This window comes from Dinoponera quadriceps, unplaced genomic scaffold, assembly GCF_001313825.1.
Source record: "Dinoponera quadriceps isolate SergipeBrazil2010 unplaced genomic scaffold, ASM131382v1 scaffold2183, whole genome shotgun sequence".
Classification (NCBI taxonomy): Eukaryota; Metazoa; Arthropoda; class Insecta; order Hymenoptera; family Formicidae; genus Dinoponera; species Dinoponera quadriceps.
Genome location: NW_014556922.1, coordinates 99,935 through 127,815, shown reverse-complemented (window position 1 = coordinate 127,815; position 27,881 = coordinate 99,935). Strand labels below are relative to the sequence as shown.

The 27,881-nt window shown below is 48.3% G+C and overlaps 1 protein-coding gene across 1 annotated transcript in view; it reads left to right on the top strand.

Moving 5' to 3' along the window:
- Positions 1-27,881, top strand: part of LOC106748393 (netrin-1-like) — a 213,122-nt gene that overhangs the window by 166,431 nt on the left and 18,810 nt on the right. Inside the window, exons 3-4 of the mRNA XM_014626848.1 lie at positions 1,820-1,969; positions 4,169-4,264. Coding sequence (XP_014482334.1) covers positions 1,820-1,969; positions 4,169-4,264 — 246 coding nt within the window. The remainder of the gene's footprint in view (positions 1-1,819; positions 1,970-4,168; positions 4,265-27,881) is intronic.

Genomic DNA, 27,881 nt, shown 5'->3' with positions numbered 1-27,881 from the left:
CCGCGTGAGATCTTTCGTTTATCGAGGTCCGCAGCCGGGGTCCCTTTACAGGCGCCATGTAAATCCGCGCTTTATCTTAATTTCAGGTAGCGGATCGTCACGCCCGTTTGACTATCTCCATCATTTTCCGGGTCGCCTATCTGCGTTGTTTCTTAATAGAACGAGCGTATCTCGAGGAGGTGCGCCGCGGCATAACGAGATGCGGTCGAGACGGTAAACCCGAGCGCGCTACGCACTAATATGGACGCGAGCGGATCTGACAGGCAGCTTGATTAAAGCTCTCTTTCGGCCTCGTGTACTCCGGTTACACCTCGACGTGAAATTTTCACCGGGTAACCCGTCACCTCGTTTCAAGGCAGTTTGTGAGACGATGAAGATATCATTGACGTACTGGCTGTGCTCGATTTAATCGTTTTTCGTTCGAAACTAAAGCTAAGTATGCTACGCAGACGTCGTCGCAGTATTACTTCAAAGGGATCTCGATGCTTCCGAGCAACGGTAGAAAATTTTGTTTTAAGAAACCAGTCCACTGAATTTCCGTTACTTTAACATGCGGAATACGTTGAAAAGTAAACAAATATATGTTAGATCACTATATTCACTTTGTAACATATTACTTTTTAATATACCCACCTTGTTAAAGTAACACGGAAATTTGAATGGACCGTTCGTAACATCAAGTTTTTTACTGTGTGGTCAATGGATGAAATTTTAACATGGATAAATGTTACATTCTAGAGTTTGTCGAAAAAAATTCGCTTATTTACGATCATTCTCTAGCGGGCCTTTCGCTTGCAGCGGTTAGCTCTATTAGGAACCTTAGTGTTTGGTTTAACGGTGACTTATCATTTGATCGCTACATTCGTAAAACTATTACTAAAGCTTATCAGAAACTCGGGTTCATCTTTAGATATGGCAAATATTTTCCTAACACAAATACAATTAGATTATTATATTTTTCGTTCTGGTTCGTCCGCAACTTGAATATTGTAGTGTTACATGGCCGCTATATTTAAATAATCAATGTATTCTGATCGAACATGTACAACATGATTTCTTGCGCCGCGTCAGTTATTTATCGGGCAATCTATGTCTTACTTATCTCATGATTATCAACCGTTATAACGCGAGATGCACATCGTATCTTTGAAGCACGGAAGAATAATTACAGATTTATTATTCTTGCATAATTTAATTAATGCCAATTTAGATTGCCAATATAAAAAGTATTCACTTTTCTCCTTATTTCGTATCATCGAACATTATATGGGTGATTTAAATCCATTAATAGCCTGAGCATGCCAGCTAATGAATTTTCTGATTTTATCTGTTTAATATGTCTCAAAGTGTGCTCAGGAACAAATTAAGTTCGCTACTCATAGAAATATAAATCCTTTGTTTTTCTTTTCTTCCTGTTCTTATTGCCATTTTATATATTTTTGTCCTATTATTTCCTTCTATTTGTGTTAAAAAGAGAATCGTTCCCGTTTATGCTGTAAATAAATAAATAAATAAATTAGCGACATCTAATACCGAGCAATCAAGAATGTTGACGAAGTAAACTCCGGGAATAGAAACTTCAGGAATAACGGATTTCGTTAAGGTACGCGTTGAACCTAGAGATGATATTTCAGCAAACGTCGAAGTACAGAATCAGCACGCAGAGATCTCTAAAGAGGATGCACGAGCAAGCTGAATAACGTGCTAACGCGGTTAAAAAAAAAAATAACATTGAAGGGTATAATTGTTTAAGAGTGGCCATTTCCTATCTCAACGAGTCCCCTCCTATTTCCTCCACTAAGCGGCCGGTTTGTTGCAGCGTGCGACTGTCATCCGATCGGGGCTTCTGGAAAGACCTGTAACCAGAGCACCGGCCAGTGTCCCTGCAAAGACGGTGTAACCGGTACTACTTGCAATAGATGCGCCAGGGGCTACCAGCAAAGCAGATCGCATATTGCGCCTTGCATCAGTAAGTACACGCCTACGCGCGGTGCTTGCTACTCGGTTTCATTGCCACGTTTATCTTTTATTTCGACTTCGTTTCCGCCGCCGTGGCGGCGATGCTTGGTGCTCGTCACACACCCCTCTCCCTCCCTCTCTCTCTCTCTCTCTTCAGCCTTACGAGCCGTTTTACGCCGTGTTGCGGCGAGAGAACACCCGGCTACAACGAGCGGGAAAGTGGGTGCTCGCGGTGAGGAGGCGGACAGTACGGCGCGCTCCGTGTGACCGCGCGGAACGAGGGAAATTCTGCGCGTCGCGGAGCCGGGACGGCGATAAATTTCGGAGGAATTTTGAGAAACCGCTCGGAGAAAATGGGAAAAGCGACGAGCGGATCTCTCTCGGCCGCCCGTCGCTACGGTTTCGCCGCGATATCCTCGCATTTACACGACTCTGCGGAAGTAACGCTCGGAGAATTGATTCGAAAGCGCGCGCGAGCGCGCGAAATTCGCCACGTTGTCGCTGAGAGAAGGTAGCTTTTTTTTTAGATCTTCCCGCTTTCAACTGACGATTAGATTTCAGATTATATTCGTCCTGAAGTTTCACCGAATCAACGTTAATTGGAAGTAACGTTCTCTCATTTGCACGCCGCGCGAGTCGCTCGAAAACGAACCGAGAAGTTATCACGAGTATTTCTCTTCGGTCCGTCCGACACAGCCTGTCATTAACGCATACACGACGCGACGCGAAGAAAGCGCAAAGCTGCTCGGCCGAAAAGAGCGCAAAAAGTTTGTCGACGGGTCGATTTCGCGATCGGTCCTCTCAGCTCCGCTACCAGGGTGGCGAGAAGCTCGGCCAAAAAAGGCGGCGGAGCCGCTCGACCACACCCGTGCTGCCCTGGCGAATGATCGATCGATCGATCGGTAGGAACACGCGACGATCTTAGCGCGCGATCTCCTCGCGCTTGTCCAATTAGGCGAAATTTGCGAAAACGTACGTGCCAGCCCACCCTCCGCTTCCATTCGCCGCGGGCGGCTCTCTGTTTTCGACTCGACTTTCGCTCGACGACGCGAGCGTCTTCGTATCGTTTGCTCGCGTATGTCCACTGAAACCCATTTAATTGACTTAAACTAATTCCTTGTTTGGATATGGCCGGACAAATGTTTTAGTTATAAGAACCGAGGTTTGATTCTCTGGACCAAATATGGAAAGAAAAGTTTGGTCGGAGGTAAGAGAATTTCTGGCTGTAAGAACGAAATCTGGGCCGTAAGAACCAGAAATTCCGTTTCCTTCAACCAAAACGCGTTTGGTTTGTTCACCTTCTGGTGAATTCGACCAAACATTTTTTCCCCGTGGTTTGGTTCTCGGAAACAAAAGTGACAAAGATTTCAGGAAACCAAACCTTTGTGTGCGCACGTGAACAAGAGTCTCTTGTGAGCGTGAAGTTCAATTCAAAATAACACAACGGTGCATTAACAATAACACGATGATTCTTCAATTTATTGCTTCCTTGAAGGGGCACAACACACGCGTGAGAGTTCCGCGACGCACTCACTCTCAGAAACGTTAACAAGAACTAAAAGTGTGCAAGCAAATTCAATAACACTCGGTAAACTTTGTAAATACCGCACGCAGTTATTATAAAGAAGTATTTCAATGGATAAATTGCGATTGACGACGAGCAATCGAGGTCGCACGAGCAACGCGTAGCACGATCACGAATACGTCTTGTCACAAGCTATGCAGAAGCGTACTGAATCGGGTTCAGAAGTTCCCGAGGATCTTTCTTTCCATCTCGCCTTTCTAAGACACGAAAATATCAATACAATAAAAGGAAAATAACGCGCGTGCCTAGCGACAGCCGACACGATGTTGTCAGCTAATCGCGGACAATCGCCTCCCGCGAGCGACAATATATCGCACGTATCACGGGTTTATTCGTCCATATCCAAACAAGAATTTACTTTGAATCAATTAAATGGATTTCTCAGTGTAATTCTTGCGGATATGCCGCCGATTCTTTCGTTAATATTATTTGACGGGTTTCAAATCTCGCGAGCGACGCGGACGCTTTCTACAATCTCGCCGCGCGCACAAGACAGATGCATCTTGTGCATCTCCGCACGACAGACAGAAACAATTATCGATCGGCGCTCCTAGCGCGAACACCCGCGGGCTTAGCTCGGCCTTCTTCCATCTCGTACCCTTCATTTATCTCGTATTCTTGCAGAGATACCCAGGGTCGTGCAGACGCAGGGCACGGCCGGCGAGGAGAGCGGCGAGCACGAGGACGACGACGAAGAGCGCGGATACGACGGGCGAGCCGGTAAGTAAGTGCAAAGCAAACTCAAAGACGCGTGTACGCCGCGCGGCGGATGAATCTCATTATCGCCGTGGAATCTTCATTAAGTCTCCCGACACGTCGAATCGTGCGAAAGAGAGAGAGAGAGAGGAGCGTGCGAATTCTTGCCTCGCGCTTACACGCTCCGGGAAGATCCGCCGAGATAAATCGCCAAGTAGCTCTCGATGGATCGCGCAGACCGATAGCAATATTCGTCATGAAATCGCGTCTGTTATTTGCGCGAATTTCGCGGCAGCCGGCGGAGGAGAGTCGATTTGGACATGGGTCTGGTCGCCCCACGCGTAGTAGAACGGAATGCGGCCGTTATTATTAATTTAGCAGACGGCGCAGGTGAGCGGGCGAGACAGGAGAGAAAGAGGAGGGTCGGATCGTCTAGCCGCTCGGTCGTAGTCTCTCACAGGCACCCCTAATGGCTTAATTAAAACTACCCTCGCCCTCGTGGCCCGGCCGGTTTATTCGGTGCCTCCACTCGCGACTACGCGGCACGACGCGCGATTTTCGCGATGTACTCGGGACGAAGCCGAGCGAATCTTTCGCTCTCGAAACGTCGGTAAGTCTCGACGTGCTTGGCTTTCAGACATTCGCGTTTGTTTTTCTCAAATATCAGAGTAGCGACGAAGTGTTCGGCGAGCGCAAAACCGATGGAATTTTGCTAACATCGATGTACACGCGAGATGCTTCGTCTCATGCTTCGAGAGAGCAGAGTAGAGCAGAGTTTATTATAACTCTGGGGTATAAATTATCCCTTGGATTTAGAGTAGTTTACACAACATTTTCAGGTGGCTAAAGATGTATAAAGAATATTTCAAGCTAAGTCACAGTTTTAGTTGCATTCACAACCGAGGGAAATAATAAGTACAAAGTATAATGCATAGACTTAGTATTAACTAGATAATTTTTTAGACGCCAGTTTCAACTGATGTCAAAAAACGCAAACCTACATACTATTTACTAAATCATAGAGAGAGAGAAGGGAGGGAAGAAAGAGAATGGGAGAAGCAACGTGCATACATTAATTCTTGTCCGAGCGACTTTTGTAGGTCCTTCACTCGGCAACACGCAACATTGCTGTAGCGATCAGATAAGCCGACGACTTTAAGCTAGTAAAACCGCGTGCGAGGTCGAGAGCGAATCGAGAGAGATTTTTCCGGGCGGGAAAGCGCGACGCGTGAAAAGCGAGCAGCGAGGCGGTCGCGTGGCTCCCTCGAGATCTCACATCGAATGCATGCGCTTCTGCCCACGCGCGCTCCACATAATACGGAGCGTAGATTACGACGGCCGACGCTCCCTGCATCTCTCGAGTGAAATATCGACGCGCGTAGAGGAGCACCGCGAGCGGGTTTGCACCTGGAGCGAGATTTCGCTCCGCGGGTGCCGCGACGCTAATTATCGGACGTCGAGCGAAGCGCGAGGGCGATGACGATTCCCGTTTAACCAGCCGCGCTTTTCTTAACGATCTCGGGGAGCGCGTCTAATTGCCGCGAGAAAAAGGAAACTTCTCGGGTGCGATGCTACTTTTCCATACGATTTCCACGTTGAAGCTGCCCAACTTTCTGTTTTCCGCGACGTTAGCGCCGAAGAATCCTCATTAGAGAGGAGCGTGACTGCGAAATTTGCCCGGGGAATAAATACAAATAAATGTATGTCATGTCACAAAGTGTTATGCACAAAGTTCGGAGTTCGAGTGGCTCTTTAATCCTGACAGTAAACATGTTAGGACGCTGAGGCTTGCACACGTTTTTGTGTAAAACTCCTACTCCTATTCTTCTGTTACTACAGTTGACCTTCAACCTTTGTAAAAGAAGGACTTGTATTACAGTTCACATAAGTTTTGATAATTTTAGTTGAATATGTCAGACTTCTGGCACCTAGAATGTTAGTTGAACGTCAATTCTTAATCCCTTAACGTGCAAGCCCGAAAGTTAAAGGCTCAGACAACGCTTCATTATCACGATGCACGCATCCGTGTTAATTCGGGCATGAAAAATAATTACACTGAAGTTATGATATAATGCAATGTTAAAAAAAACTATTTTTGTATTTTATATTGTTTTTCTAATCGTAGAAAAACCGTGCGTTAAGGGGTTAGAGACTTATGATGTTATTTGAAGATCTGATCAATAATAGATCTCCTTTGGCGTATCTGCGACCAGTTTTAAAAGATTTACAAAGACTTTTCTTCTATTTCTCTCAGACTCAGTAACAATGAACCCTCGGTAGAAAGTTTTTGCGTTAAAATAGAAGAATTTTAAAGAAACTATGTAGAGCTTAATTATACAATGTTAAGACTTCAAAAAATTACAAGAATAATTTAAGTAATAATAAAAACTGAATGATTTGTAAATTAAGAAAAGTTGAGTCCGCATGTGACTACCCATCAGTCTGACTTAACGAGATAACTGATTTCCTAGCGGCAACCATTATACAAAAACAACAAATCAAAATTGATAATAAATGTGAAAACATAATTCTCAAAAAAAAAAGCCCAAAATATGAAAAAAAAAAAACCGCGACTTACCATTTTATTCGCGTTCCCGAGATATTTCTGTTGTTACTCCAGCATCAAGATCGCGAGTGTTCTCGGTATTAATTACGAAGGGATGGAAAGACGGGCGCTCGTCATTCGTAACTCGCGTAGAAGCCGTCTGCTCGACGGCTGACGCGGGCGGAGCCCGCGGCCTAACAATGTCACGAGCGAGGCGATACACCACAAGCACTGCGTGCTCATGTGTTGCCAATTCCGGGACATCCTGTATACGCACAGTCGCTGATCTCGCGAGCTAACTAGTTTACATATTGCAAGGCGGAATTATCGCGAGCGCGAGTTTTTCGCTATCGCGCCCGCGTCTCTTTACGAGGAACTCTCCCGCCGCCTACGCGGCCGCGCATAATTCCGCGCGTGGATTACGCCGCGACGCCACCACCTACTCCTTCGCGAGTGAAATATCGGCGCGCGAAGGAGAGTAGTATTCGTAATCGAATTTACACCTGGCGAGTGTCGCGCGCGAACGCCGCTCGCTGTCGCCGTAAATTCGCCTCGCGGGGAAACCGCGGCAGGAACGGTCCGCGTAAATTATCCGCCGTAATAGGCCTCCTGGAAATACTCTCCTCTCTCTGTCCTCCCTCTCGGTCCCTCTCATGATTTCTCCTCCCCCGCGAAACCACTCGTTCTCGTCTCGATAACGTGTCGCGATAACGTTGACGATCTTGTATAGCCGAGTGCCTCAGGTCGAGAGAGAACCACGAGCGCTCTCCTAACGAGGAAACGTCAGTTGCCGCGTAAACACTCGATGTCACGTGCGGATTTACGCACATCTCGCGATGGAAATGGGGAGGGAGAAGAGGAAAGAGGAAGCGACGAGGAAGAGAGAGAAAGAGAGAAAAGCCCGGGGCGAAGTTTTCGCCCGAGGGGAGAAATCGAGCTCGACTTCTCCTCGGCTTGTCCCGCGGGCTAAGTGAACGCCCGATAGGTCTGGGACATCCCGCATGCAGGAGTCGATTTCAGATTACATCGCGCCGCGTCGATCCGCGGCGGAACGTTAAAAGAAACGCCGCGGTAACCGGCCCGATTTACTCGCTCGTATATCCGCTCGGATCTCCGAGGAACGGCCAATCAAGATCGAGCCGATCTTGACTTTCACGTCCTCGAAATTTCATTAGGGCGAAGTCCGCCGATCGCGCGCATCTCGCATGTCGCGCGCGGCTTTCAGACTTCATTACCGGTTTTGCTCTCTCTCTCTCTCTCTCGCGAGCGAGCGAGCGAGCGAGCGCCTCCGCTTCTCGTGACTCGGACCGTCGACGCGGTGGAAGCGCGAGGCCGAGCTCTTGCCTCTTTATTTTTCAATTTCCGCCATCTTAAACTTCGCGATTCCGACGCGGTCGATCGTCCAAACGAGTCCACGCCGCGCGTTACGATCTCGTATTATGTTATCACGCGCGAGTTCGCCGCGCGCGCGCGCGCTCCCAGTGCAAAAAGAGCGATAAGGTCCTATCGGGAAACATCGGAACTCGTCCGTAAAACTCTCACTTGGCGCACCGAGGGACAGGCATCGCCGACGGTTCCACGTTACGCTCTGCACGTTCGAGTGCGCACTTTAAAGCGCAGTAAAGAGTCCGCAAAACATCATCGTTCTCGAACGAGTATCGTTCTCAGACGGCCTGCGTATTTTCATTGCGAGTTACTCGCAAGCGTGTTCCGAGCGCAGTCGATCGGAAACACTCCCTCTACGTACACGTCTATACATCTCTCTCTCTCTCTCTCTCTCTACACTAGTCAATCCTCAAACATTGCGTCGCCCGCTCTGTATGTTATCGTAACTCGTGTTTGCGCCGGTGCGCGGCCAAGTGCCGAACGAATTTCCGAGCGGGACCGCGAGATGTGGGAGCGACTTTCGAGGGAGGGGAGCACGTCGAGCACGAATAAATCGACATTACCATGTAATCGTATTACATGTCGTAATATTCTCGCATTACGCTACGGCCGATCGCATTAAAACGCGCGTCACGCGTATCAAGTCGGACACGCTTCCCTCTCGGGAAAAATGAAGAAAATCGCGAAAGAGACCTCGTACGACGCGCCCGTCCCGTCGACGCTCACCAGCCAGCTGTGTGCTGGGAGAAGCTATGCGTGGAGAAAGAATTAGCCACAGGAGCTAAACTTGTGAAAGCTAATGCCGTTGTTATCGCAGCTGGAGTGCGTCCATAGGTAATGTTCCCCGTTTTCCCCCGATTTTGTACCAAATTTTGGTATTAAATTAAAATATTCACACAAGCTGATTGCGAATATATATATATATTTATGTGTGTCTTAAAGTGTAGTAATTTATCGTTTAAAGATTTCGATTCTGACAAATGGCGATTATTTCTTTGGAATGGTGAATGTCTGTGCTCTAACGCATATACATTTGTAATCAGGTGAAATGGAGAATATTTTAACAAAATTCTTTATTAGTTGTTCGAATCACGAGGACGTTAACGGGGAACAACACAGTCGTATCTCGCAACAAATCTATTTTACCTCTAATAGCTAATATCATTGTTATTACGGCTAAATATATATCAGCTATGGTGGCAGCGACATTAGCTGTCCCTATTTCAGCTGCCATAGCTAGATTTTAGCTCCTATGGCTAATTCTTCCTCTGCACACGTATGTGTGTGTTCCGGAGGCTGAAAGTTCGCGCGTCGCTACATTATAACGCGAGAATCCGCGAGGAGAGTAAGAGAGAGAGAGAGAGAGAGAGAGACACTTGACGCGATCCGCCTACGCGGATCGCAAATCGCGCGAGACCGGCGCGAGCGTCGTCGGCCGGCTCTCGTTACCGAGGTATCCCCGGACGATCTCGCGGGTCTTCCGCCGCCGCGAGGAAGCGACTCGCGCACGCGGTTCTCTCTCTCTCTCTCTCCCCCTCTCTCTTCCTCCCGTGTCCGCCCTCGCCGTTATTCATAAGCGGCGCGCGGTAATTACGGCGAACTGGTAGCCCTCGGCTACTACCTACCTACCAACCTACCTACCTACCCCCGTTTCTCGTCGGCTGTGAGATCAGCCTACCCTCGTCCGTCCGTCCGTACGTTCGTTCCTTCGTTCGTCCGCGCGTTATCGCGCGTAACGTAAGCGCGCACATCCGGCGTATGCATTCCGCGTCACGGATCGCATCTATATGTTAATGCCGCGGCGTGCAACCGAGCGCGCGCCGTAACTCTCGCGCGGTGCCGCGCGATGCCGCGCGCACCCACGCGTGGTCGCGGCCGCCTCGGGAGGACGCCGAGGAGAACGGAGGGGAGACACGAGAAGCCGCGTCGTCTTCGACGCGCGATATCGATGCGAAACGCCGGTCAGGGTCTACCCTCTCTACGGTGAAACTCGAACGTCAAGCGCGCTTAGCTCTTGCATTCGAATTAAAATTCATGAGAGCGCCGCGGATAATTAAATTACTCGGAGTGAGAAAAAGGGAGGAGGGGGAGGAGGGAGAGAAAGAGACGTTTTGTCCGCTTATGAGCGCGAGACTAGTTCACAATTCGTTCGATTTATCATCTTAGTCGCGGGGACCGATGTTAACTTTGTTCAATCGAGTTCCGCGAGCGAGCCGACGACTCGCGCAACTTGTCGATGCAAATCACGAGAGCGCGGAGAACGGAGGGGGGGGGGGNNNNGGGGGGGGGGGCGTGGCACTGGGGAAAGGGGGTAGGTATAAAAGAGTGATTATCTTGATAAATTATTCAGTCGGGATTACCATAAACGCGCGCGGAAAGGTTTACTCTACTTCCACGTCGGACAGCTCGGCGAAATGTGTCTTTCCGCGCGGCGCTTTGATCATCGGCCCGATTAATTCGGGTTTAATTATTTGGCTTGCGCTCTCGTGGTGCCAGTCGGTCGGCTCTGGTTTTAATTCGACGACGTATTCTTGCGCAATCGAGCTATAATATAAACAGGGCCGGTCGCCGCGGTGCAACCGTCGCCGAGGAGACGCCATTGCAAATTGCGTATCGACGACGGGATCGAGGGGGCGATTATGCTAATAAACTATTCAGCCGGAATTATCATAAACACGTCCATACATATTTCGCTATTTACAAAAATGCCGCCAGCGGGAACGGCTTTCTGCGAGACGCAATCGACGAGCACGGTCCTAATCATTTTCATATTGTTAAACGCGCACTGTGCGACGTTATTTAACCTTTTAAAACCCACAAATCGACCCCATTGGAGTAAAATGTTGCAAATTATAAGATTATTTTAGAGGACGTTCCTGATGACAAACTTTTTATCCGAATAAATGTGACCGTCGAGAAGTACGATTTTCTGAATGTATGTAATTGTGTATATTAGGCGTTTAAGGTACAACGATGAGAGTATATTTAAATTGTTGTATTTAAAAAATATTTTCCGCTTGCTTATAACATAGTCGTCGAAGACCATCGGACAAAATTTTAATACATAGAATATATTTCGGTTGTTTTCACAAACAACTTTATGTAAATCCGAGCGTCGACGACTATGCTTTATATGCGATTGCGCTTCCAGCTTTCAGCTAGAAAGACATTATTTTACGGGTTAGGACGGATAATTAATATAGCTTCATTTCGATATCATATCGACGGTGGCACTAGTTTACAACAGGCGAAATTTGGGGAAGGCCCAAGTTAATGTGTATTATTATGTATACTTAAAGTATGTATACGTAACTCAAAACATTTTTACTCATCCCACCGTAATCGTAAAACGATGTGAGTTATGAGTAAATGATGAAATCGGAAAAGCGATTATTATTCTTCGACAAATCGTTTGCCCGACAGCGTCGTAAATGCGAGCATAAGTCGTTCGCTATTTCTAGCCTGTCGAGTCGCTATTTCGCGTCTTCATGCAACCATTACGCCACGGCGATATTACTTTATAACACGGACATTACAGAGGAACACGAGATAAATTATGTGTGTCTGGTGAAGGAAGGTAACAAAATATCACAAGATAAAGAAGATACGAATGCCCGTAAATTTTCCGATTTTCCCAATCTCGAAATTCGCTCGGTGATTTCTCGGGAATTAATATCAGTCGATCGAACATTAGCCGCCATATCGTGTTGTGGCTCGTCGTAACTCACTCCGGAGCGTCAAGTTAATTCCATTATTCCGTCCGGAAGCGTCCCGGTTCGATCACCCCCCCCGACCCGAGAACGTGCCGAGGAAAAGTCCATCGCGTCTCTCTCGAGTCGTATTTCATCATTCGCCGAATCGAGGGTCCGACCCGACATTTATGATCCGCCATCGAGCACTCGACTGGTACTCACGGGAACAAAGGAAGGTACGCGGGAAGGCGAAAGCGGAGCCGAAAAATCTCGTTTCTCCGTCGAAACGGAGTGCTTTCATCATCGTCGTTTGGACGAGCACGCTCCACCCTCGAAGAGGAAGCCGCGTTCTCGCAATGCATTCGAGAAGTGCTCCGAGAGAGTTTCCCGCTTTCCCGCGGCCTTTTGTACGAAGCAGAGTCGGATCAACGTAAGTCCAGAACTGCGAGTCCAACGTGATCGAAGTTGACACGCTTGTATCCCCGAAATGAAAAAGAGAGGAGAAAGGAGGGGGGAAAAAGGAGCATTGAGTTAACTCGGAATGAACATGCAGTCACACAATCGATCGCCTAAACATCGGAAATTCGCGGAGAAGTGAGTTCTCGACTTTACGCCCTTCCGTTCGAAGCGGCCGCCCGGAATGGTATTTCACGACACGTGTCCTAATTCGGTAATATCGGATATTATACAACGGCGAAGCTGAAGGGGAGGCCCGGTGGTCTGTTATTAAATTAACCTTCGTCGAGACCCGTTATTAAATTAACCTTCCGGCGGTCGCGTTCGTATATCGCGGTTAATTGTAGGTAATTTTACGTTTAGTTTAATGGGAAATGTGTGAGTAATTTTCGTATATCCCTGAAAATACACTCTTCGAAGAGGCGACGCCCAACATTTACGCTGTCGTGCCACGTTATGCAAAGCACTAAATCATGCTTCCCAATGATACCGAAGTGATGTTTAAGAATAACACGTAAGAACGATGTTTTCACTTGAGACTTTCGGTATTGCAACAACGTATTCCCTTACATTGTTCCTGAACGTTTCGAATATTTCTCAACCAGAATTCTGAAATACGAGAAACAAAAGGAACAATATGATTTTCGCGCAAATGAGTTTTCAATTCCGACAGAAACGGAAATATTTTCAGCGCCCGCGGGCCACGATATTCAAATTTGCATAATCCATTCGTCCCAGCAGAATGTCCGGAACCCGAAGTCGATTATATCTCTACTGCGGTGTTTAAGCCAACTCGGATGCATTTAAGCGCGTCTAAATCGAAATTCCAGCAACGCACAGCACATGGGAATTCTCGAAGAAGCGGTTTCCGCGGTGGTGAAGGTGGGCTTCCGGCGTTTCGCGATAAAGCCGACCCTGGCGGGAAATAAACGTTAGACCATTAAAGCGAGAGTCCACGCGAATGTATATCCGCGGCAAAATAATAATAACTCGGGGGCGAACCCTCCCTTCGGGCCGCCCTCGTGCACAGGGAGAAAAGCAGCGAAGGAACGGGGCCGGCGGGAGGGGAGGGCGGGGAGGGTGTGAGAGACGCAGGAGGCACGACTTCAAAAAGGGGGAAAAGGAAAGAAAGGAAAAGGGAGAGTCGTCGCCGGGCTGAACGCGCTTGTGTTTGCGTGGCTTTAAGCTCTCCGCGCGCGTTCCGCTGCGCGTACAGTGCGTTTTATCGACGACGCGGCGTCGGAGGACGCGTGTTCGACGAGCGGGGGGAATGACGTAACGCCGCGAAAGAGGCGGACGGTAATAACGACGGCGATTAAGACCGTCCGCGTAAACCAGTCCGGTTTATTTCCGCGAGTTACCGCTCGCGCGGCCCGCCCGGGAAAAGTGCCGCCCCGTTAAACCGCGCTCGGGACAAAGTCGTTCGCGTCCACTTCGCGCTTGTAATGTAAATTCCTCCGGCGTGTAATGACCGTCGAAGCGCCGAGCTTCGTCGATCACCGCCAAGTTATCCGTCGAGTTTGCCCGTGACGTCGTAACTCTCGTCCCAACGGCGTTCGCACGAACATTCGCGTCTCGCGATCGTTTAGTCGCTAACTTTCCTTTTTTTTCGGCATTCTACAACTTCATCTCTCTCTTTCTCTCGGTCCCCCCTATCTCACGATCTCGAAACGCACACACACAGTTACAGGGGTCTCACTGCGTGGAAAGCACGCGAATTTCTGAACGCACGCCGTATCTTCAGTCAGGACGATTCTCCGGTGGTATCCTCGGTGTTCCGCAATTTTTCCAGGGGGAGATAATGGAAGAGATCCGCGCGCCTTTACGACTACTCGAGCGAGCCATTACCGCAAATGAGAGTGTTTGTCTAACGCGGCAAACCCGCCTGGATTGCCGCGCGATTTCAAGCGAAAGGATCCCGACCGCGTCACGGATTTATGGGCCTCGCTAATTTCGATATTACGAGCGCATTGCAATTAATTATAATCGCTCGGGGAGTCTGTAGTCGTCGCGTATATTCCGTGATTTTCTGATGGAGCAATACGCGTAATAACACGCTGCGATTCGCTCGTTTTTTCCCTTCTTCTCGCTTCAAATTGTCCTTTCACCGGTCCGCAAGGTATTCTCGCGGTCCGGCGAAGAGACGCCGAGAAACGGTTATCGGCGCGATAATTCCCGGACGATACATCACGATAATCGCGCCGGCGTGAATAAACTGTGTCGACCCGCGTTTAAAACGCGGCGAAAGAGCGACGCGCGAAATTCGCGGACCGTTCCCGGTGAAGTACGCGTAAATTCACCGAGCACCGTTACGCGCGCTGTCAAGCCGGTCGAAGTGGCGCAGCGCGAAGGGTGGACACTTGCCCCTTTTCCCGTAACTCGTAACGAAGATTTCGTTATCGTTAACGTATCGTTGCGCAGCTATTTCGTAATATATTTTGTCTGCGTAAAGATTTGTAACACATACGTTGAAAGTTAGAGAATAAGGGCGCAAGGTTGGAAGTTTACGGGTAAAATACGATACGTCTGTAAATGTCTATAAATAGTTTACATGCAGACAATGTAAACTATGTATAACATGTCATTTGTGCGGACAAAAAAGTAATCTATGAACTATTACGGCCCGGCTCGTCTTCTTACATTTGTTAAAATCTCTCAGGTAAACTTAAATGATGACATTTGTATGTTAACAGCATGTACGTTTCTTATATCATTATATAGATAGTTTAAATGTGCGTAAATGGATTATATCTAACATAGCCTAATATAATTTATTAAAAATTGATGAAATTATTTGGTTTACACGGCACAATTACGATATAATTTTAGTATTTTACGATCCTACGGGAAATCAATAGCGCATTTGGCAAGCTTGATTTCATTTAATACATTGCGAACGGATGACGAGATATCTCGTCTTTCCTATTTCGTCGTTAGGTTACCGCCCTTTCCCGTTAAAAAAAAAGGTCTAGTTTAAATGAATTGAATATAATTTCTGTGTTATCTATATATATCAAATTTTCCATTTCTAATATTAAATATCTTCATAATTGACTCTAAAATCTCAGCTATATGAACCATTTTATAATTCATACTAATAACTGATCCTTTATCTCTACAGTTTGTTATATTATTTTACGTAGTTTACCTCATCTACATGAGAAAAGTTCGTGTAAACACCACGTAGACAATACGTAAATTATCCGTGTAGACGTAACCTTAAAATTTACGGCACAACCCTAGTCCACGACGTCGCGCATTCGAACATCCACCTCGGCGACTGTACCAGCCGTGTGGCGTAAGCGTGTTGCGTGTGCGTACGCGCTCGGATAAACGCCTACCGAGGGTCTTTCCGTTTCGAGAAACATACCCCGAGCACTGTTTGCACACTACATCGGTTCCTTCTCTCTTTCCCATTTTCCTCCTGCTTCCTCTTCGCGTAGCGCCTTAAAGCGGCGATTCGCTTTTTTCCCGCGCGACACGCGTCCCGCGCGTGCAACGTTACGTCGAATCTATATAGAAATATAGAATAGACTGAGCATTACCATTGGAAAGCTGAAGCCAAGATCGAAGAACAGAAATATGTTAACAGTGACGCGTTCTCCGTCACGTAGCACTATTGGAAATGGCGATATAAGCAGAACAGGAAAATAAGAATAAACGAAGGAAAGAGAAGAATAATGTCTTTGATTTTGTGAAAGGTGCATAAACAATGCACTAGTGTGCACACTCGTAATTATTAGCTCATAACACTTGTAACCATGTATCGCTTCTCCTCTTTCCTCCTCCCCACCAACAAAGTTAACCCGGAAATAGTCACCTGGGGTCATTTAGACCCAGATTAAAAACCGCTATTATCAACAAAATATAGCATATTATCGTTTGCTCTATGATTTATTATTCTTCAGGGACATTATAAATATAGATTTACTCGTTACTTTAGGAAAAAATGAAGAGAAACTAAAAAAATTATCTAAGAAACAGAATAAGCACATTAAGTGTTCGCGATCGCTTACGTAAAAAAGAAAAAAGATTATTTCCCAAAATTAAATCTGGTTCAATCTAGTTAAACAATTAGACAAGGAAAGTGCCGCTTGCTCTATTGCCCTCCCTTACTAATGCCGGCTTCAGACTTCCGGTGGGAGTGCTCAGTCTATCCTACACGCCTATGGTCGAACCGTGTGCTGATACCTCGGACAGCTCATCGAAGCACACGGCCGAATACGGTCAGTGCGTAACTTATGCGTTTCTAAACATAGCAAAACTCGCGCTCGCGATGGGATGTCTCGGACGGGTACCAGCTCCGAGGCCTCTCGAGGAGTAGGAGAAATAATTTCGATTTTTCCGTATTCGAGCACCGAGATACGGGACTTATCGACTCCCCTTCGGCCGGGAATCGACTAATTTGGTATCGCGGAGCGCCTACGCGAGCGCAGATAAACCGGCAGAATTGCGCCGTCGTGCACGAGCGACGACGAGCGCCCACCTCGTTGACTCGAAGAGACCTGTTACGCGGAAGTATCGGAAGCGTCTCCCAACGATCCCGGTCGTTGTCTCATCGACCGCGAAACGAAAAGGAAAGGAAACGGCCTCGTCTGTTGCAACGCGGCCGAGCGCGATGTACCGACCCTGTCGCGCGCACCGTATCGTCCGAGAGAAAGAAACTTTCGCAGGAAATGACCTTTCGCTTCTCGTCCGTCCGACACGACGTGCCGAGAACGCGCGGCCGATCGATCTGTTTTTCGCAGACTGTTAAAGCCGAACGAGCGTTCCGCCGCGTCGCGACGATAAAAGCGACGCCGGGCGATCGCGCGGCGAAGACAGAAGAAGCGGAATTTTACGGGGCGGATGAATTCAACGGCGGAGAATTACGCCGAGCCCGAGAGGATCGCCCTCGGCAGGCCATAAAATGTGGCATTAGATTAACGAGCGGAGAGACTCTCGCGAGAGCGCAGTGCGAGAAGGTGGAAACGCGAGAGCGTTCTTACTTTTGATCGGAAACTCGCCCGACAAATCTCGGATCTTCTTTCTTTTTTGTTTACGCCGGCGCGTGTCCGCACGTGATATAAAGCGAATGTTTATCCGAGCGTGTCCGTGGACGCTCCGCAAACGCGGAGAATAACACCCGGGATCGTTGGACGCATCCCTCTTGCGCGTCGCGGATTCGCGGGGAGGATTAAAAAGCTGAATTAAAACACTCGACTCGGAGATTCCGTCGGGCGAGTCGTCCGGAAACGGCGTCGTTCGCGCAGCAACGACGAGCGGCGGATTTCAGCTTAATCGCAAATAAGCGCCAAAAGGATCCTCAAGGCGGGTGCGAGAGTCGGGGGTTGAGGAAGAGGCCGGCGCGAGTTTTCGGGCGTCGACCTCGACCTGGTTGTCGGCGGATCGCGAGACTACGGTCTTCTCCTATGCGTCGCGCAGCCAATCACGACCTAATTACACATACCGGGTGCACGTCCTGAGCGCACACGCATCGCCCGCGGCTCGCCGTGATGTAAATTCCCCGCGCGAAAAAGGATCGCGCGCGAGCGAGCGAGAGAGAGAGAGAGAGAGAGAGCGCACCTACATGAAAACGGAGAACCGCCTAGGGCGTTTTATTCCGGTCGAGTGGATCGGCTAGTCGGTATTATTCAAAAATCCCCGCAGCAGCCTGCTCTTACGCTTCCTTACCCTCAATTAGCAACGCGATACTCGAGCGCGAGGCTCCATAAGAGCGATTTGCGAGTAACGAGGGAACTTTGGAGACTTATTACCGGCCTCGCCGCGATTTTTCCACGAATATTAAATCATACGCGGTCTTCTCCGCGGGCGACCGCGGCCTTGAATCTGAACTCTTCACCCTGGCACACTATATCGAGGCTCGATGGAATCCCAGTCTTCGGAAATCTCATCAAATTCTCCGGCGAAATCTTCCCCGGGAAGATTAATGTCTCTCGCGCGCTTGGAAATGGGCTTTCAGGGAGTAATTCTTCAATCCATCGTCTTTCCAAGACGTTAAAATTCGAGAGAATATCTTAAAGGAGAAATGTCTAAAAAAAGAAATTCAGGGGAAGACAAACCACCGGAGTTTTGGGGTTCTCTGGATTGCAGAGTGATGTTCGAAGTTCATTTCCGAGATGTGTTGCGCGATCGTCTAACATGTATTCACGCGGAGATCGTGCAATTATTTCCGGAAGCCTGTTCAACGACGGTGAGAGCGATAAAGTTAAAAGGAGCGATTATAGTGGGTGCTTCCCGATCGTACGTTTTAATTGCAAATATTTACACGCGAGGAAATTCCGGGGAAACGTTGCTGGGCGAGAGCGCACCTACGCGCCGGATATCTTTAGTATAATAACAACCGACTGACTTAAGCAACGTAAGTTTAAGCGATTGTAGATTCACCGTTGAACTAGGTTAAAGTTACACCGGCAACGATAAAACCGGCCATTAATCTCCGACTTACGCGATTAATTCGTTGGCGTGAGTACGAAACTGATCTCAAGGGGTCTCAAGGGGTTATGTACGCGTCGCCATTAATCTGGCTTTAAAACTCAAAATTATACGTTTATAATTGCATTAAGCTGTCAGTTGCGCTACTTTGTATAATCCCCGCGATCGTCCCCGAGGGATTTAATCTCGGGACAGGAAAAATGCCCCGCCTATCTGTCCGTCCGACTACACCGTATACTTCCGCATATCAAACGCGTCTCTCGTAATCTCTCGGCGTTGACTGCGAGACGTGTTCAAGAGTTAACTAACATCGTGCCCGGTGTATTCTAACAGCCCACAATGTGCGTTCCCGAAGGCGCATCCCCCCCTCGCCCCTCTTTCTCTCTCTCTCTCGTTTACGCTCAGTTCGTTAAAACCGTTTTATCTCGAGAGATGTGTAGGTACGTATACATCAACGCGATCTCTTTGAGAAAAATTGATATCACCTGATAAAGGTTTTTACCGCTCCCTCCCCTCCCCCGCTCATCCTCTGGCTTTATCCCTCGCACCCCGCCGGCGAACCGTTTGAATCTCCGCTTTCCATTCGCGTTTCATAGCCGGCCGTTCAATCTCGCGCCAAGGATCAATCGAGATTTTTCTCAGATAATTGAAATTTTGCGCCCGCGTCGTTCACTCCGCCGACACGATCGGTTGAAAGGACACAAACGATCCGGGGGGGGGGAGGGGGGGGGATAAAACGAAGGGAGGATGAAATAGAACGCGCGCCTCTCTTAATCCGCGGCATGCATTTCCATTTAAAGTGCAGCTTGTTAATCATAGGCACGCCGAGGATATCTCGACTTTTAATCTGCGCGGAGCTCCGAGGAGAAACTGCGAAACTCCCGATTATTTGCTGTCTGTCTCCAATTAAGGGTGATTTATTTGTTATCGAATTTACACATAGAGGAAAATCATTTAAACGGCTTGCCGCTTAACACGTGAATATCATGAGCGAGAGATTATAGTACAACTCTCGTAATTCATGCGCAGCGGAGTGTACGACGGCGGTCTAGCATTACTTTGGTCTGTTACGTAACATCACGGATGAAGTATCAAGGCGCTTATTAGAGATGATGTTAGGCTAAGTTTGGTCCTGTTCTATTATCACTAGATGCTAACGAGCTTGCAACGTCGCTGGTTGCTTTCCACACAGCACCTTCCAATTCTCCTAATAAACTATAGCTGCCGGCTCCCGTTTCTCTCTCACACGTTGTGCAGATTCACGGACCTACGTTCCCAGGCACGATAAATATTTCCGACACGTAAAAATGACACGTAAAAAACAAAGGAATATCTCCAGAAAATCTCGTGAAACTTTTGCATAACGCACGGGAGAAAAAAGAAGCAGCTCCCGCGGCTGAAAATTAGCTGTCCATATAATACAATTGAAATTTAGTTAATTTAGTTCATTCTTTTTGTCCCCGTATCTAGTTTTTAACTGTCACAGCTGGAAATTAGGTGTGGTAATTAAATTTCAGTTGTACTATATAAGCAGCTAATTTCTTTTTTCCATGTACGACACGCACCTGTCGTGATCGCTATAAAATACCGGATGTTTTCCGCGCATAAAGTCGTTAAAGCCTCGCACACACGTACACATGCTTGCTTAGGTATACGTGATAAATACAAAAATGGAACTCAAAGATATTCGTCGGTTTGTTTATGTGTCATAAGATATATTACGACATTAGACGTGGGACTATCGACACCGACGTTAACGCGCGGGAATAACGAGCGTCGCGAGCTGTTGCGCGCGTTTAAGCAGTCGCGGCGAGTAATCGCCGGTGTCAAAATTAACCGCAGTTTACGTTCGATTTGCTCGCGTTTCCTCGGCTGCGAACGCGCGCGACAGTACAAATCGCTGGAATCGATAACTACCGGCTCGGCTTTGATTAATGCCCGACTGGCGGACGACACGGTTTAACGACACTCGCTCGAGAGTGCCGCGCCGACGACGACGACGAGATTCTCAATCACCGTAAAAGCCTAATTACCGCGCTGACACTTTGCCCGCTATCGCGACTCCTCATTCTCGCTCCTTCTACACAGAACGTTCTGTCATTGCCGTGTCTCTTTCCGGCGACTGGTTTCCGACGAGAAGAAGAAGCCCGCTGTAAGAACACGATCCGGTCCGCAATTTCGAAGTTTCATTTTAGCTTAATTATCCGTGCGCGTACTTTTTTGTATCTTGCCTATATATGTTATAAAAGTAAATGTGAACCATCGCACACGGAAAAAAAAGTATTACCTCTCACAGTTAAGAACTAACTGCTGCATGGATAAAAATTAACTGTCCATATAATACAACGAAAATTTAGTTAATTTAGCTAATTTTTTTTGCTCCCTGTATCTAGTTTTTTAGCTCCCACAGCTGAAAACTAGATGTAATAATTAAATTTCAGTTGTATATATGGCCGGCTAATTTATTTTCACCCGCTACGCTGATCTTTATCATTTTAGACGGACGGTTATATCCCGTTGATCGCGGCATGCTTAAAGCCGCTGGCCGGATTTTTGGACGTAAAAGTCATCTCGGTCGGTTCAGCCATGTGGTTAACGCGCGAAATGGCCGAGCACATTTATTTTCTGACATTTCACATGAAATGTGGAGATCCAAACGAATTTCCGGACTCTCGAGTCGTTTCGGAGATATATATATATATATATATATACGCCGGCGAGAGATCGACTATTGCGTAACTTATACTCTCGCCGGCCGAAAGAATTCGTAAATTTTCCGGAGTCTGGAAATTTGCCCTCTATCTCGCACGAAACCTCGGCTTTCGCCACGACGACGGAGGGGGAATTTATGTCCCCCCTCGACCGGCGTTTTTCACGGCGACTTTCGCGTAACTGAGCGTGCGACGGCGGCGGCGGCAATTTCGCGCACCACGAGGAACCCATCAGCGGCTTAATCTAATATCCGTTATCGCCGCAGTCAGCTGATCGCGCCCTCGAACTTCGCCGCGCTCGCTTCTTTCCTCCGGTTCGGAACTTCCGCGGCACCCAGTAGTATGCGAGCGCGCGCACTCTCGCGACGGAGACCTCGCTACAATAATAATTATCGTCATTATTACCGCGCTGGCTTACCGGTCGGGCGCCCTAAACCAAAGTTAATTACCAGCCGCCGTAGCTAATTTAAATCAAGACTAATTGATCCGTCCCCCGACCCTCGTCCCGCCGTCATTACCGCGCTCACGCCCTGCCCCCTCACATTACGAAAGTTTCGCCGAAGTTACGTTATATATGGCGAGATCTCGTGGACCGCTCTCCCTCTTCTCTCTCTCTCCCTCTCTCTCGTGGACTCTCGTGAGAATCATGAGAGTCGTCGAAGACCGACGATGAATTTCTAGTTCGCGTCGCTCAGGGTCCGTTTCGAAAACCGACCCGGACACGCGTCTCCCAGTAACGAGCGCCTCCAAAAATGTTCCGCGAATTTTGCTCTGCCCTCAACCGCGCAGACACACGTGATGTTTCACGTTGTACGCGTGAAATGACATTACACTGGAACGCTAGAATTAAAACGTTAAAAATTGCACTCGGATGTGTAATTGACAAAGTAAAATTGGTAATCTACGTGTCTTTCTACAAAAAAAAAAGGGAACATCCAAGTCTTATGGGCGCTAGAAATTAATTAAAAGCAATTTTTATTATCTACTAATTTTGCTATTTTTTATTAGTTGCCTCTTTTTTTTCAAGGGTAAGCTTGTCAATGAATACTTTTAAAAGAAGAAAATAGACCACGTTTGATTTCCCTTGCAAAAATATTTTACTGTTTTCAACCCCCGAAAACGGTTATTTGAATAGTGAAAGCGTGCATTTGGCTGAATGAATATGACCCCGTTTTTAGAATGGAAAGGGGTCATCGCGAAAACGAATAGTTACAGCGGATTGCATATGAATATATCCGAGTGGTATAAACGTATTATTGAGTACTTTCAGTAGTAGAAACATACAATGCCGTGTAAATTTGAAGTGTGTAAACGTATATTCATTCTATGAGTACAAAATATTCGTTTAACATTCTTAAGCACTTATGACACATTGTGAAATAACACGAACAAACGAACACGACTTTTTAACGTGTCTCTTTTCCATGTTGAACCGAAACTGAGCAAAAGAGGAACGTATTAACGTGCTCTCACTCATCAGTTGAAAAACGTTGAAGACGGGAAATCGTCTCAAAAATACTCGTGTATACTTGCATGTACGTATTCGTGATATTCCTTCGCTTAATAGACTGCGCATGTCTGAGAATGCCAAGAAACGGGCATAAAAATGATAGAACAGGCTAAAAGCGAGGAGTAAAAACGACAAAATAATTTATTAAAGGCTCTTGAACGATTATGAAAAGCACCTCCGTACTATTTATGCTTTTTAAATCATGTGTAAAATTTTCATTTTCCTCGAAACGTATTCCATGTAAGTTGGATCCTTCTTACATAACTTTGGTCAATTGAGCAAAGTATGAAAATTCACATCTGCGCTATGAAAATTAACAGTAAAAGATACAGTGTTTCAAGAATCAGCCGCAATACGGATACATATCGCACTGTGGTTTCGCGATACTTTGCTCAGAGATACGCGGATGATTAATGAATCGACGTAGCCATAGCGAGAGAGACGCTAAACTGGTTGAATTCGCGTTTAGGAGTCCCTGGGAGCCCTCGGGCTTACAAGTATCCCACGTTAATGATCTCGCCGCAGCGACTATCAGACCCCGTCTGGAACGATGGTCGACAGAGAAAGGGGGAGAGAGAGAGAGAGAGAGAGAGAGAGAGAGAAAACGCGCCCTGGACAAGTTGCAAACACAAATCGGTCAGTTCGGAAACCACCTGTCTATTCGTGAACGACGTCGCACGTGTCGAATTGTCGGACCTCCGATCGGATATAAATCACAATAGTTTCGATGGACGTCACGTGAAAGAAACCGGAAGCGACTACGATCAATTCGCGGCCACGACGGTCCGTAGAGACAACTTCGCGGCGAGCCATTGCGAATAGTTGCGGAAAGTAAGTCACTGCGAGAGAGAGAGAGAGAGAGCAGTTCTCTCGGTTAGTTCGGTGCGCGGGTAAATAACGAGCAGTTTCGAGTACACGCAATTTGCCGTAGTAGTTAGGTAGGGAACATTCGGATGTGCTCTTGGTAACCCGCGGGACTATTTCCGTAGTCGGCTAAACCTCGTCGCGCGTGAAATTGGATTAGACGACGACGACGATTCTCGCACTACGTCCCGTCACACCCGCCTTCCGTTCTCCCTAACAATTTCTTTCTCGCTGAGAAAAAGTACTCGTATCGAACAATATCGGACCTCGAACTGTAGAATCGAACGTTAGAATCGAGTTGACATACATTACACCAGCGTGGATAATAATAACTCGCGCGTACGTGAATTATTCGCCGATGGACCGGCCGTATTTTTTCATACTGGCTAAATATAAGCGGGAAATTCCCGTGAAAATCGCGCGTCGAGTTATGGGGTCAAGAATTTCGAGAGCGCGGGCGCTTCCGGGGCGTTCGCAAATTGCGGCGCTAACGACGAGCGGGGCGTCGCGAATACAACACGTTCGTCGAACAACGCGTTCGCGCTACCGTAACGGCCGGCGTCGGCGGCTCCGCGTCTCGCCACGTAAATTCCGACCTAAAGTCGGCCGCGCATTTAATCGCGCTCGTTTAATTTCGCGGCGAATGTGTCTCGCATTAAGGGGCCGGTGGCTGCGTGTGTGTACGTGTGCATGTGTTTCACCCCCGCGGGGCGGCTCCGTCTCAAGGGCGGCCGCGCGAAAAACCGTAGATTCTCCGCCGCTGTCACGGCTGGCAGGCACCCACGCGCCCATTAAGGTCCCGCACGGCCGCCGTAAGGTGCTTAAGGTGCCTCGTGAGCGGCGCGCACAACGTGCCGCGGCACCGAGACCCTTTTATAATTAAGACGTTACTTTACGAGCGTGCGCGTGTCCCCGTCTCGCCGTTTCACCGAGACGAGAGGCACAAAGGAGGGCATGTGACAGGCAAATGGGGGCGTGCATTTTGCGCGACGGATAATTAATTAAATCATCCCAGCGAACCGAGGCGGCCGACGAGGAAAGAGAGTGAAACGCGAATTTTTTTTACACGCCCGAATTATTCCGTGTAATTTCGTTTCTGTGCCGAATATAAATACACGGGCGAGGACCGTCGCCGTTTTCCAGACAAAACGTGACACTTTTAAGTGACTTATGCGGGTCAACACGTTGCGTTGCCACGCAAGCACAGCGACAGANGGGGGGGGGGGGGAGAGAGAGAACGGGTTACGCAAGGTACGCTTTATAAGAAGGTTACGTAATAGAGAGAAACGCGAAACGTGTATAATTTCAAAGCGATATCGTAGAGGTGCTTCGAAACGACGGCGCGTTTAGTTTTCGCCTCGGTTAGAACCGAGTCTCCGCCGCTTCAGTATATTGTATTAAGAGACGAAACGTGTATTAGGTAAGAATGTGCGTTCTACAAGTAGTAGTGATATAAATGGCTGTCAAATCTTCCCGATAGTTCACGATTCTTTCCCGCTGACTCGCTTGTGAAATTTTCACCAGTACGGGCTTGGCACTTAGTCTCGCGGCGGAATCTCGCGGGAGTGATTTTGTAATACCGCAGCTGGCTAAAAGCACGTCCCGACCGTGACGGATGGTGTACTAGCTGAGACAAATCTAACGTCGCGTGTACTCATATTCTCCCCGACGAACTACCAGAGACATTAACCTTCTTGTGATGAGAACAAATCCTGAGGAGGGAGCGCAGGTCGGACTACACAAAACAGACGCGCGGTGCAAACGGGGAGCGACATAAATCCTAATTAGCGGTAATCTCCCGTATATCGGGGGAGACCCCCGCTACTTATTTTCTTACGAGCTTGCGTTGTTACGCAACGGCGTAATATCGTCGCCCCCCTGTGCATATTCATCGAGCGAAATAACGCGCGCTGTCGCTTCAAACGTCGCCGATATACGGGCTATTTTCCCGACGCGCGTAACGTCTCGATAAAATATATCGCGCGTTCCCCTCGTCTTCGTTCGTCCGTCGGCCCGGAAACCGGTACCGAGCGAATTTTATCCGAGTGCTCGCCGAGAAAAACGGCGATCGACGTCGGGGATTCATTCGGGCGGCTTTAGACACCGCTCGCGAGAGCCTTTACGAAAGTCGGCGATGCTATCGGCGTAGCGGGCTGATAAATCGGCCGGTCCTCTCTCGGTTTGCATTCGCATCCTTATTTCGGGCTATTTGTCTCGGGCTTCGGGGAAGGGGGTGGGATTCCGGCGCAATAGCTTAAATCTTCCCGATCCCGCGGGACGATCCTTCCCGAAACGGGAGGATCTCGCGGAGTTCAGCAACGCCGGCGAGTATTGGACGATGTACGTACGTAGCTGCGCGATCTACGCGGAAACTAGATTGCGAGGACGATTATCCGCCGATTCGCGAGACTCACCCCTGGGCCGTTCGTAAGGCGATTTGCTAATTTAGCCAAGTTGCTCGATGAAGCGATAGCCGGATAACGTGGAATATCACGGAATTTACGAGCTCGCGAGTTCACTTTCGAACGGAGTAACCGATCGTATGCGACGAGCGGTATTCGAGGATCGAACAGCGTGATCGTCGGCGTACGCCCGTTACTACCACCACTATGTAAAAATCTTATCAGGAGCCCGTTATACGCGCGGCGATTTCTTTTTTTATCGCAAATACCAAGCACTCGCAATTAACTCTCCGACCTCGTCTTCATTAGAGCGAAGTACTTCTCGGGAGAAAAAGGAAAGGAACGGGGGACAAGGTGTAAAAGAGCTCGAAGCTTGGCCGAGCGCCGTGTTATTCGCGATATTAAATAACCGCCGTGGTCACGCCTGTATTTAAATTCTTCGCCGGAGGAACGCGGTCGACAACGCCGATCTCGTCGTCGAAGAATATGTTGCTCGAGGTTTCCCCACGAAATATCCAGTTGTCGGCGTCTCTCTCGTTTAAATACCGAAAAAAAGGAAATATTCGCGCCATGTCGGGCCGCGTCAGTTGGCGGTTGCAAGAAAGCTCGTCCGTCCGGGATGGCGAAAATTAAACGAGGCACCCGTAGATCGTTAATCGTTGACAGCGGAGACGGCAGTTCCGCTCCGAGGGCTCATTTTCAGGGTAGCCTGTCCGCAGGTCCTCAAGGTGGATTTTAATGAGAGGCCCGGAAGGTGTGACGCACAAATAACACGAACGGAGGCGTCTCGCCTGTTTGCGCGCTTATACCGGGTGTTCCGAAACGTTCGTGAAATCGTCGCGCCGACCACGGTGAGAGGGACGCTCTTCAGAATAGTGGGCTCTTGAAAATAATGGCGGGTGACTGTCGATAGTTGCGAAATTTAGTAAATAAATAAAGAAATAAAGCTTAATAGCAGCAAAGAGGAAACTCGATTTTATCGCTCCGCCGTTACAATCTTCCAGTGCTATTAGCTTTTTATTTCGATCATAAAGTACGAATTACACCGTCGCACGAGCGAACATTTCACACGATACGATGCATTAAAAATGCGCGTAGCGGCACAGTGTAAACGCGTTATAGTGCGGAGGGGGATGATTAGTCGCCGCCGTCGTCGCGCGCGCGTGGTGAAACAAATTTTTAAGTTACGCGCGGATCTCTCATCCGGCGCGACCGCGAGATTGCATTTCGAGACAGCCGAGCGTTGATTAACCCCGGCTAACGACGCCCGCGGGAGCACCCGTTATACAATTCCCGCAAACATCGTCAAATATTCATCCTCCGCGCGCCGCCGGCCTGGGAACGTCGATCGACTCAGCCACCGTTTATGTTTTTATCTCGTTCGCCGGGCGCGCGATGAACCCGACGGCACCCCGGCACTCGTTTTCCGGGCACCCCCGAGTGCTGGGGCAATAAACAAGGAACGGTTCTCTCTCACGCCAACCTGCCGCCCAGCCCAACCCCGACATTTACCCCCTTCGTATTTTCGCCCCCTTCTGCTCCGACAACGACAGCTCTCGGCGCGCGCTTTCCGATTCCGCTAGCAACGAGCGCGCCCCCGGCCGATAACGCGTTATCGAATATAACGAGAGGAGAGGTAA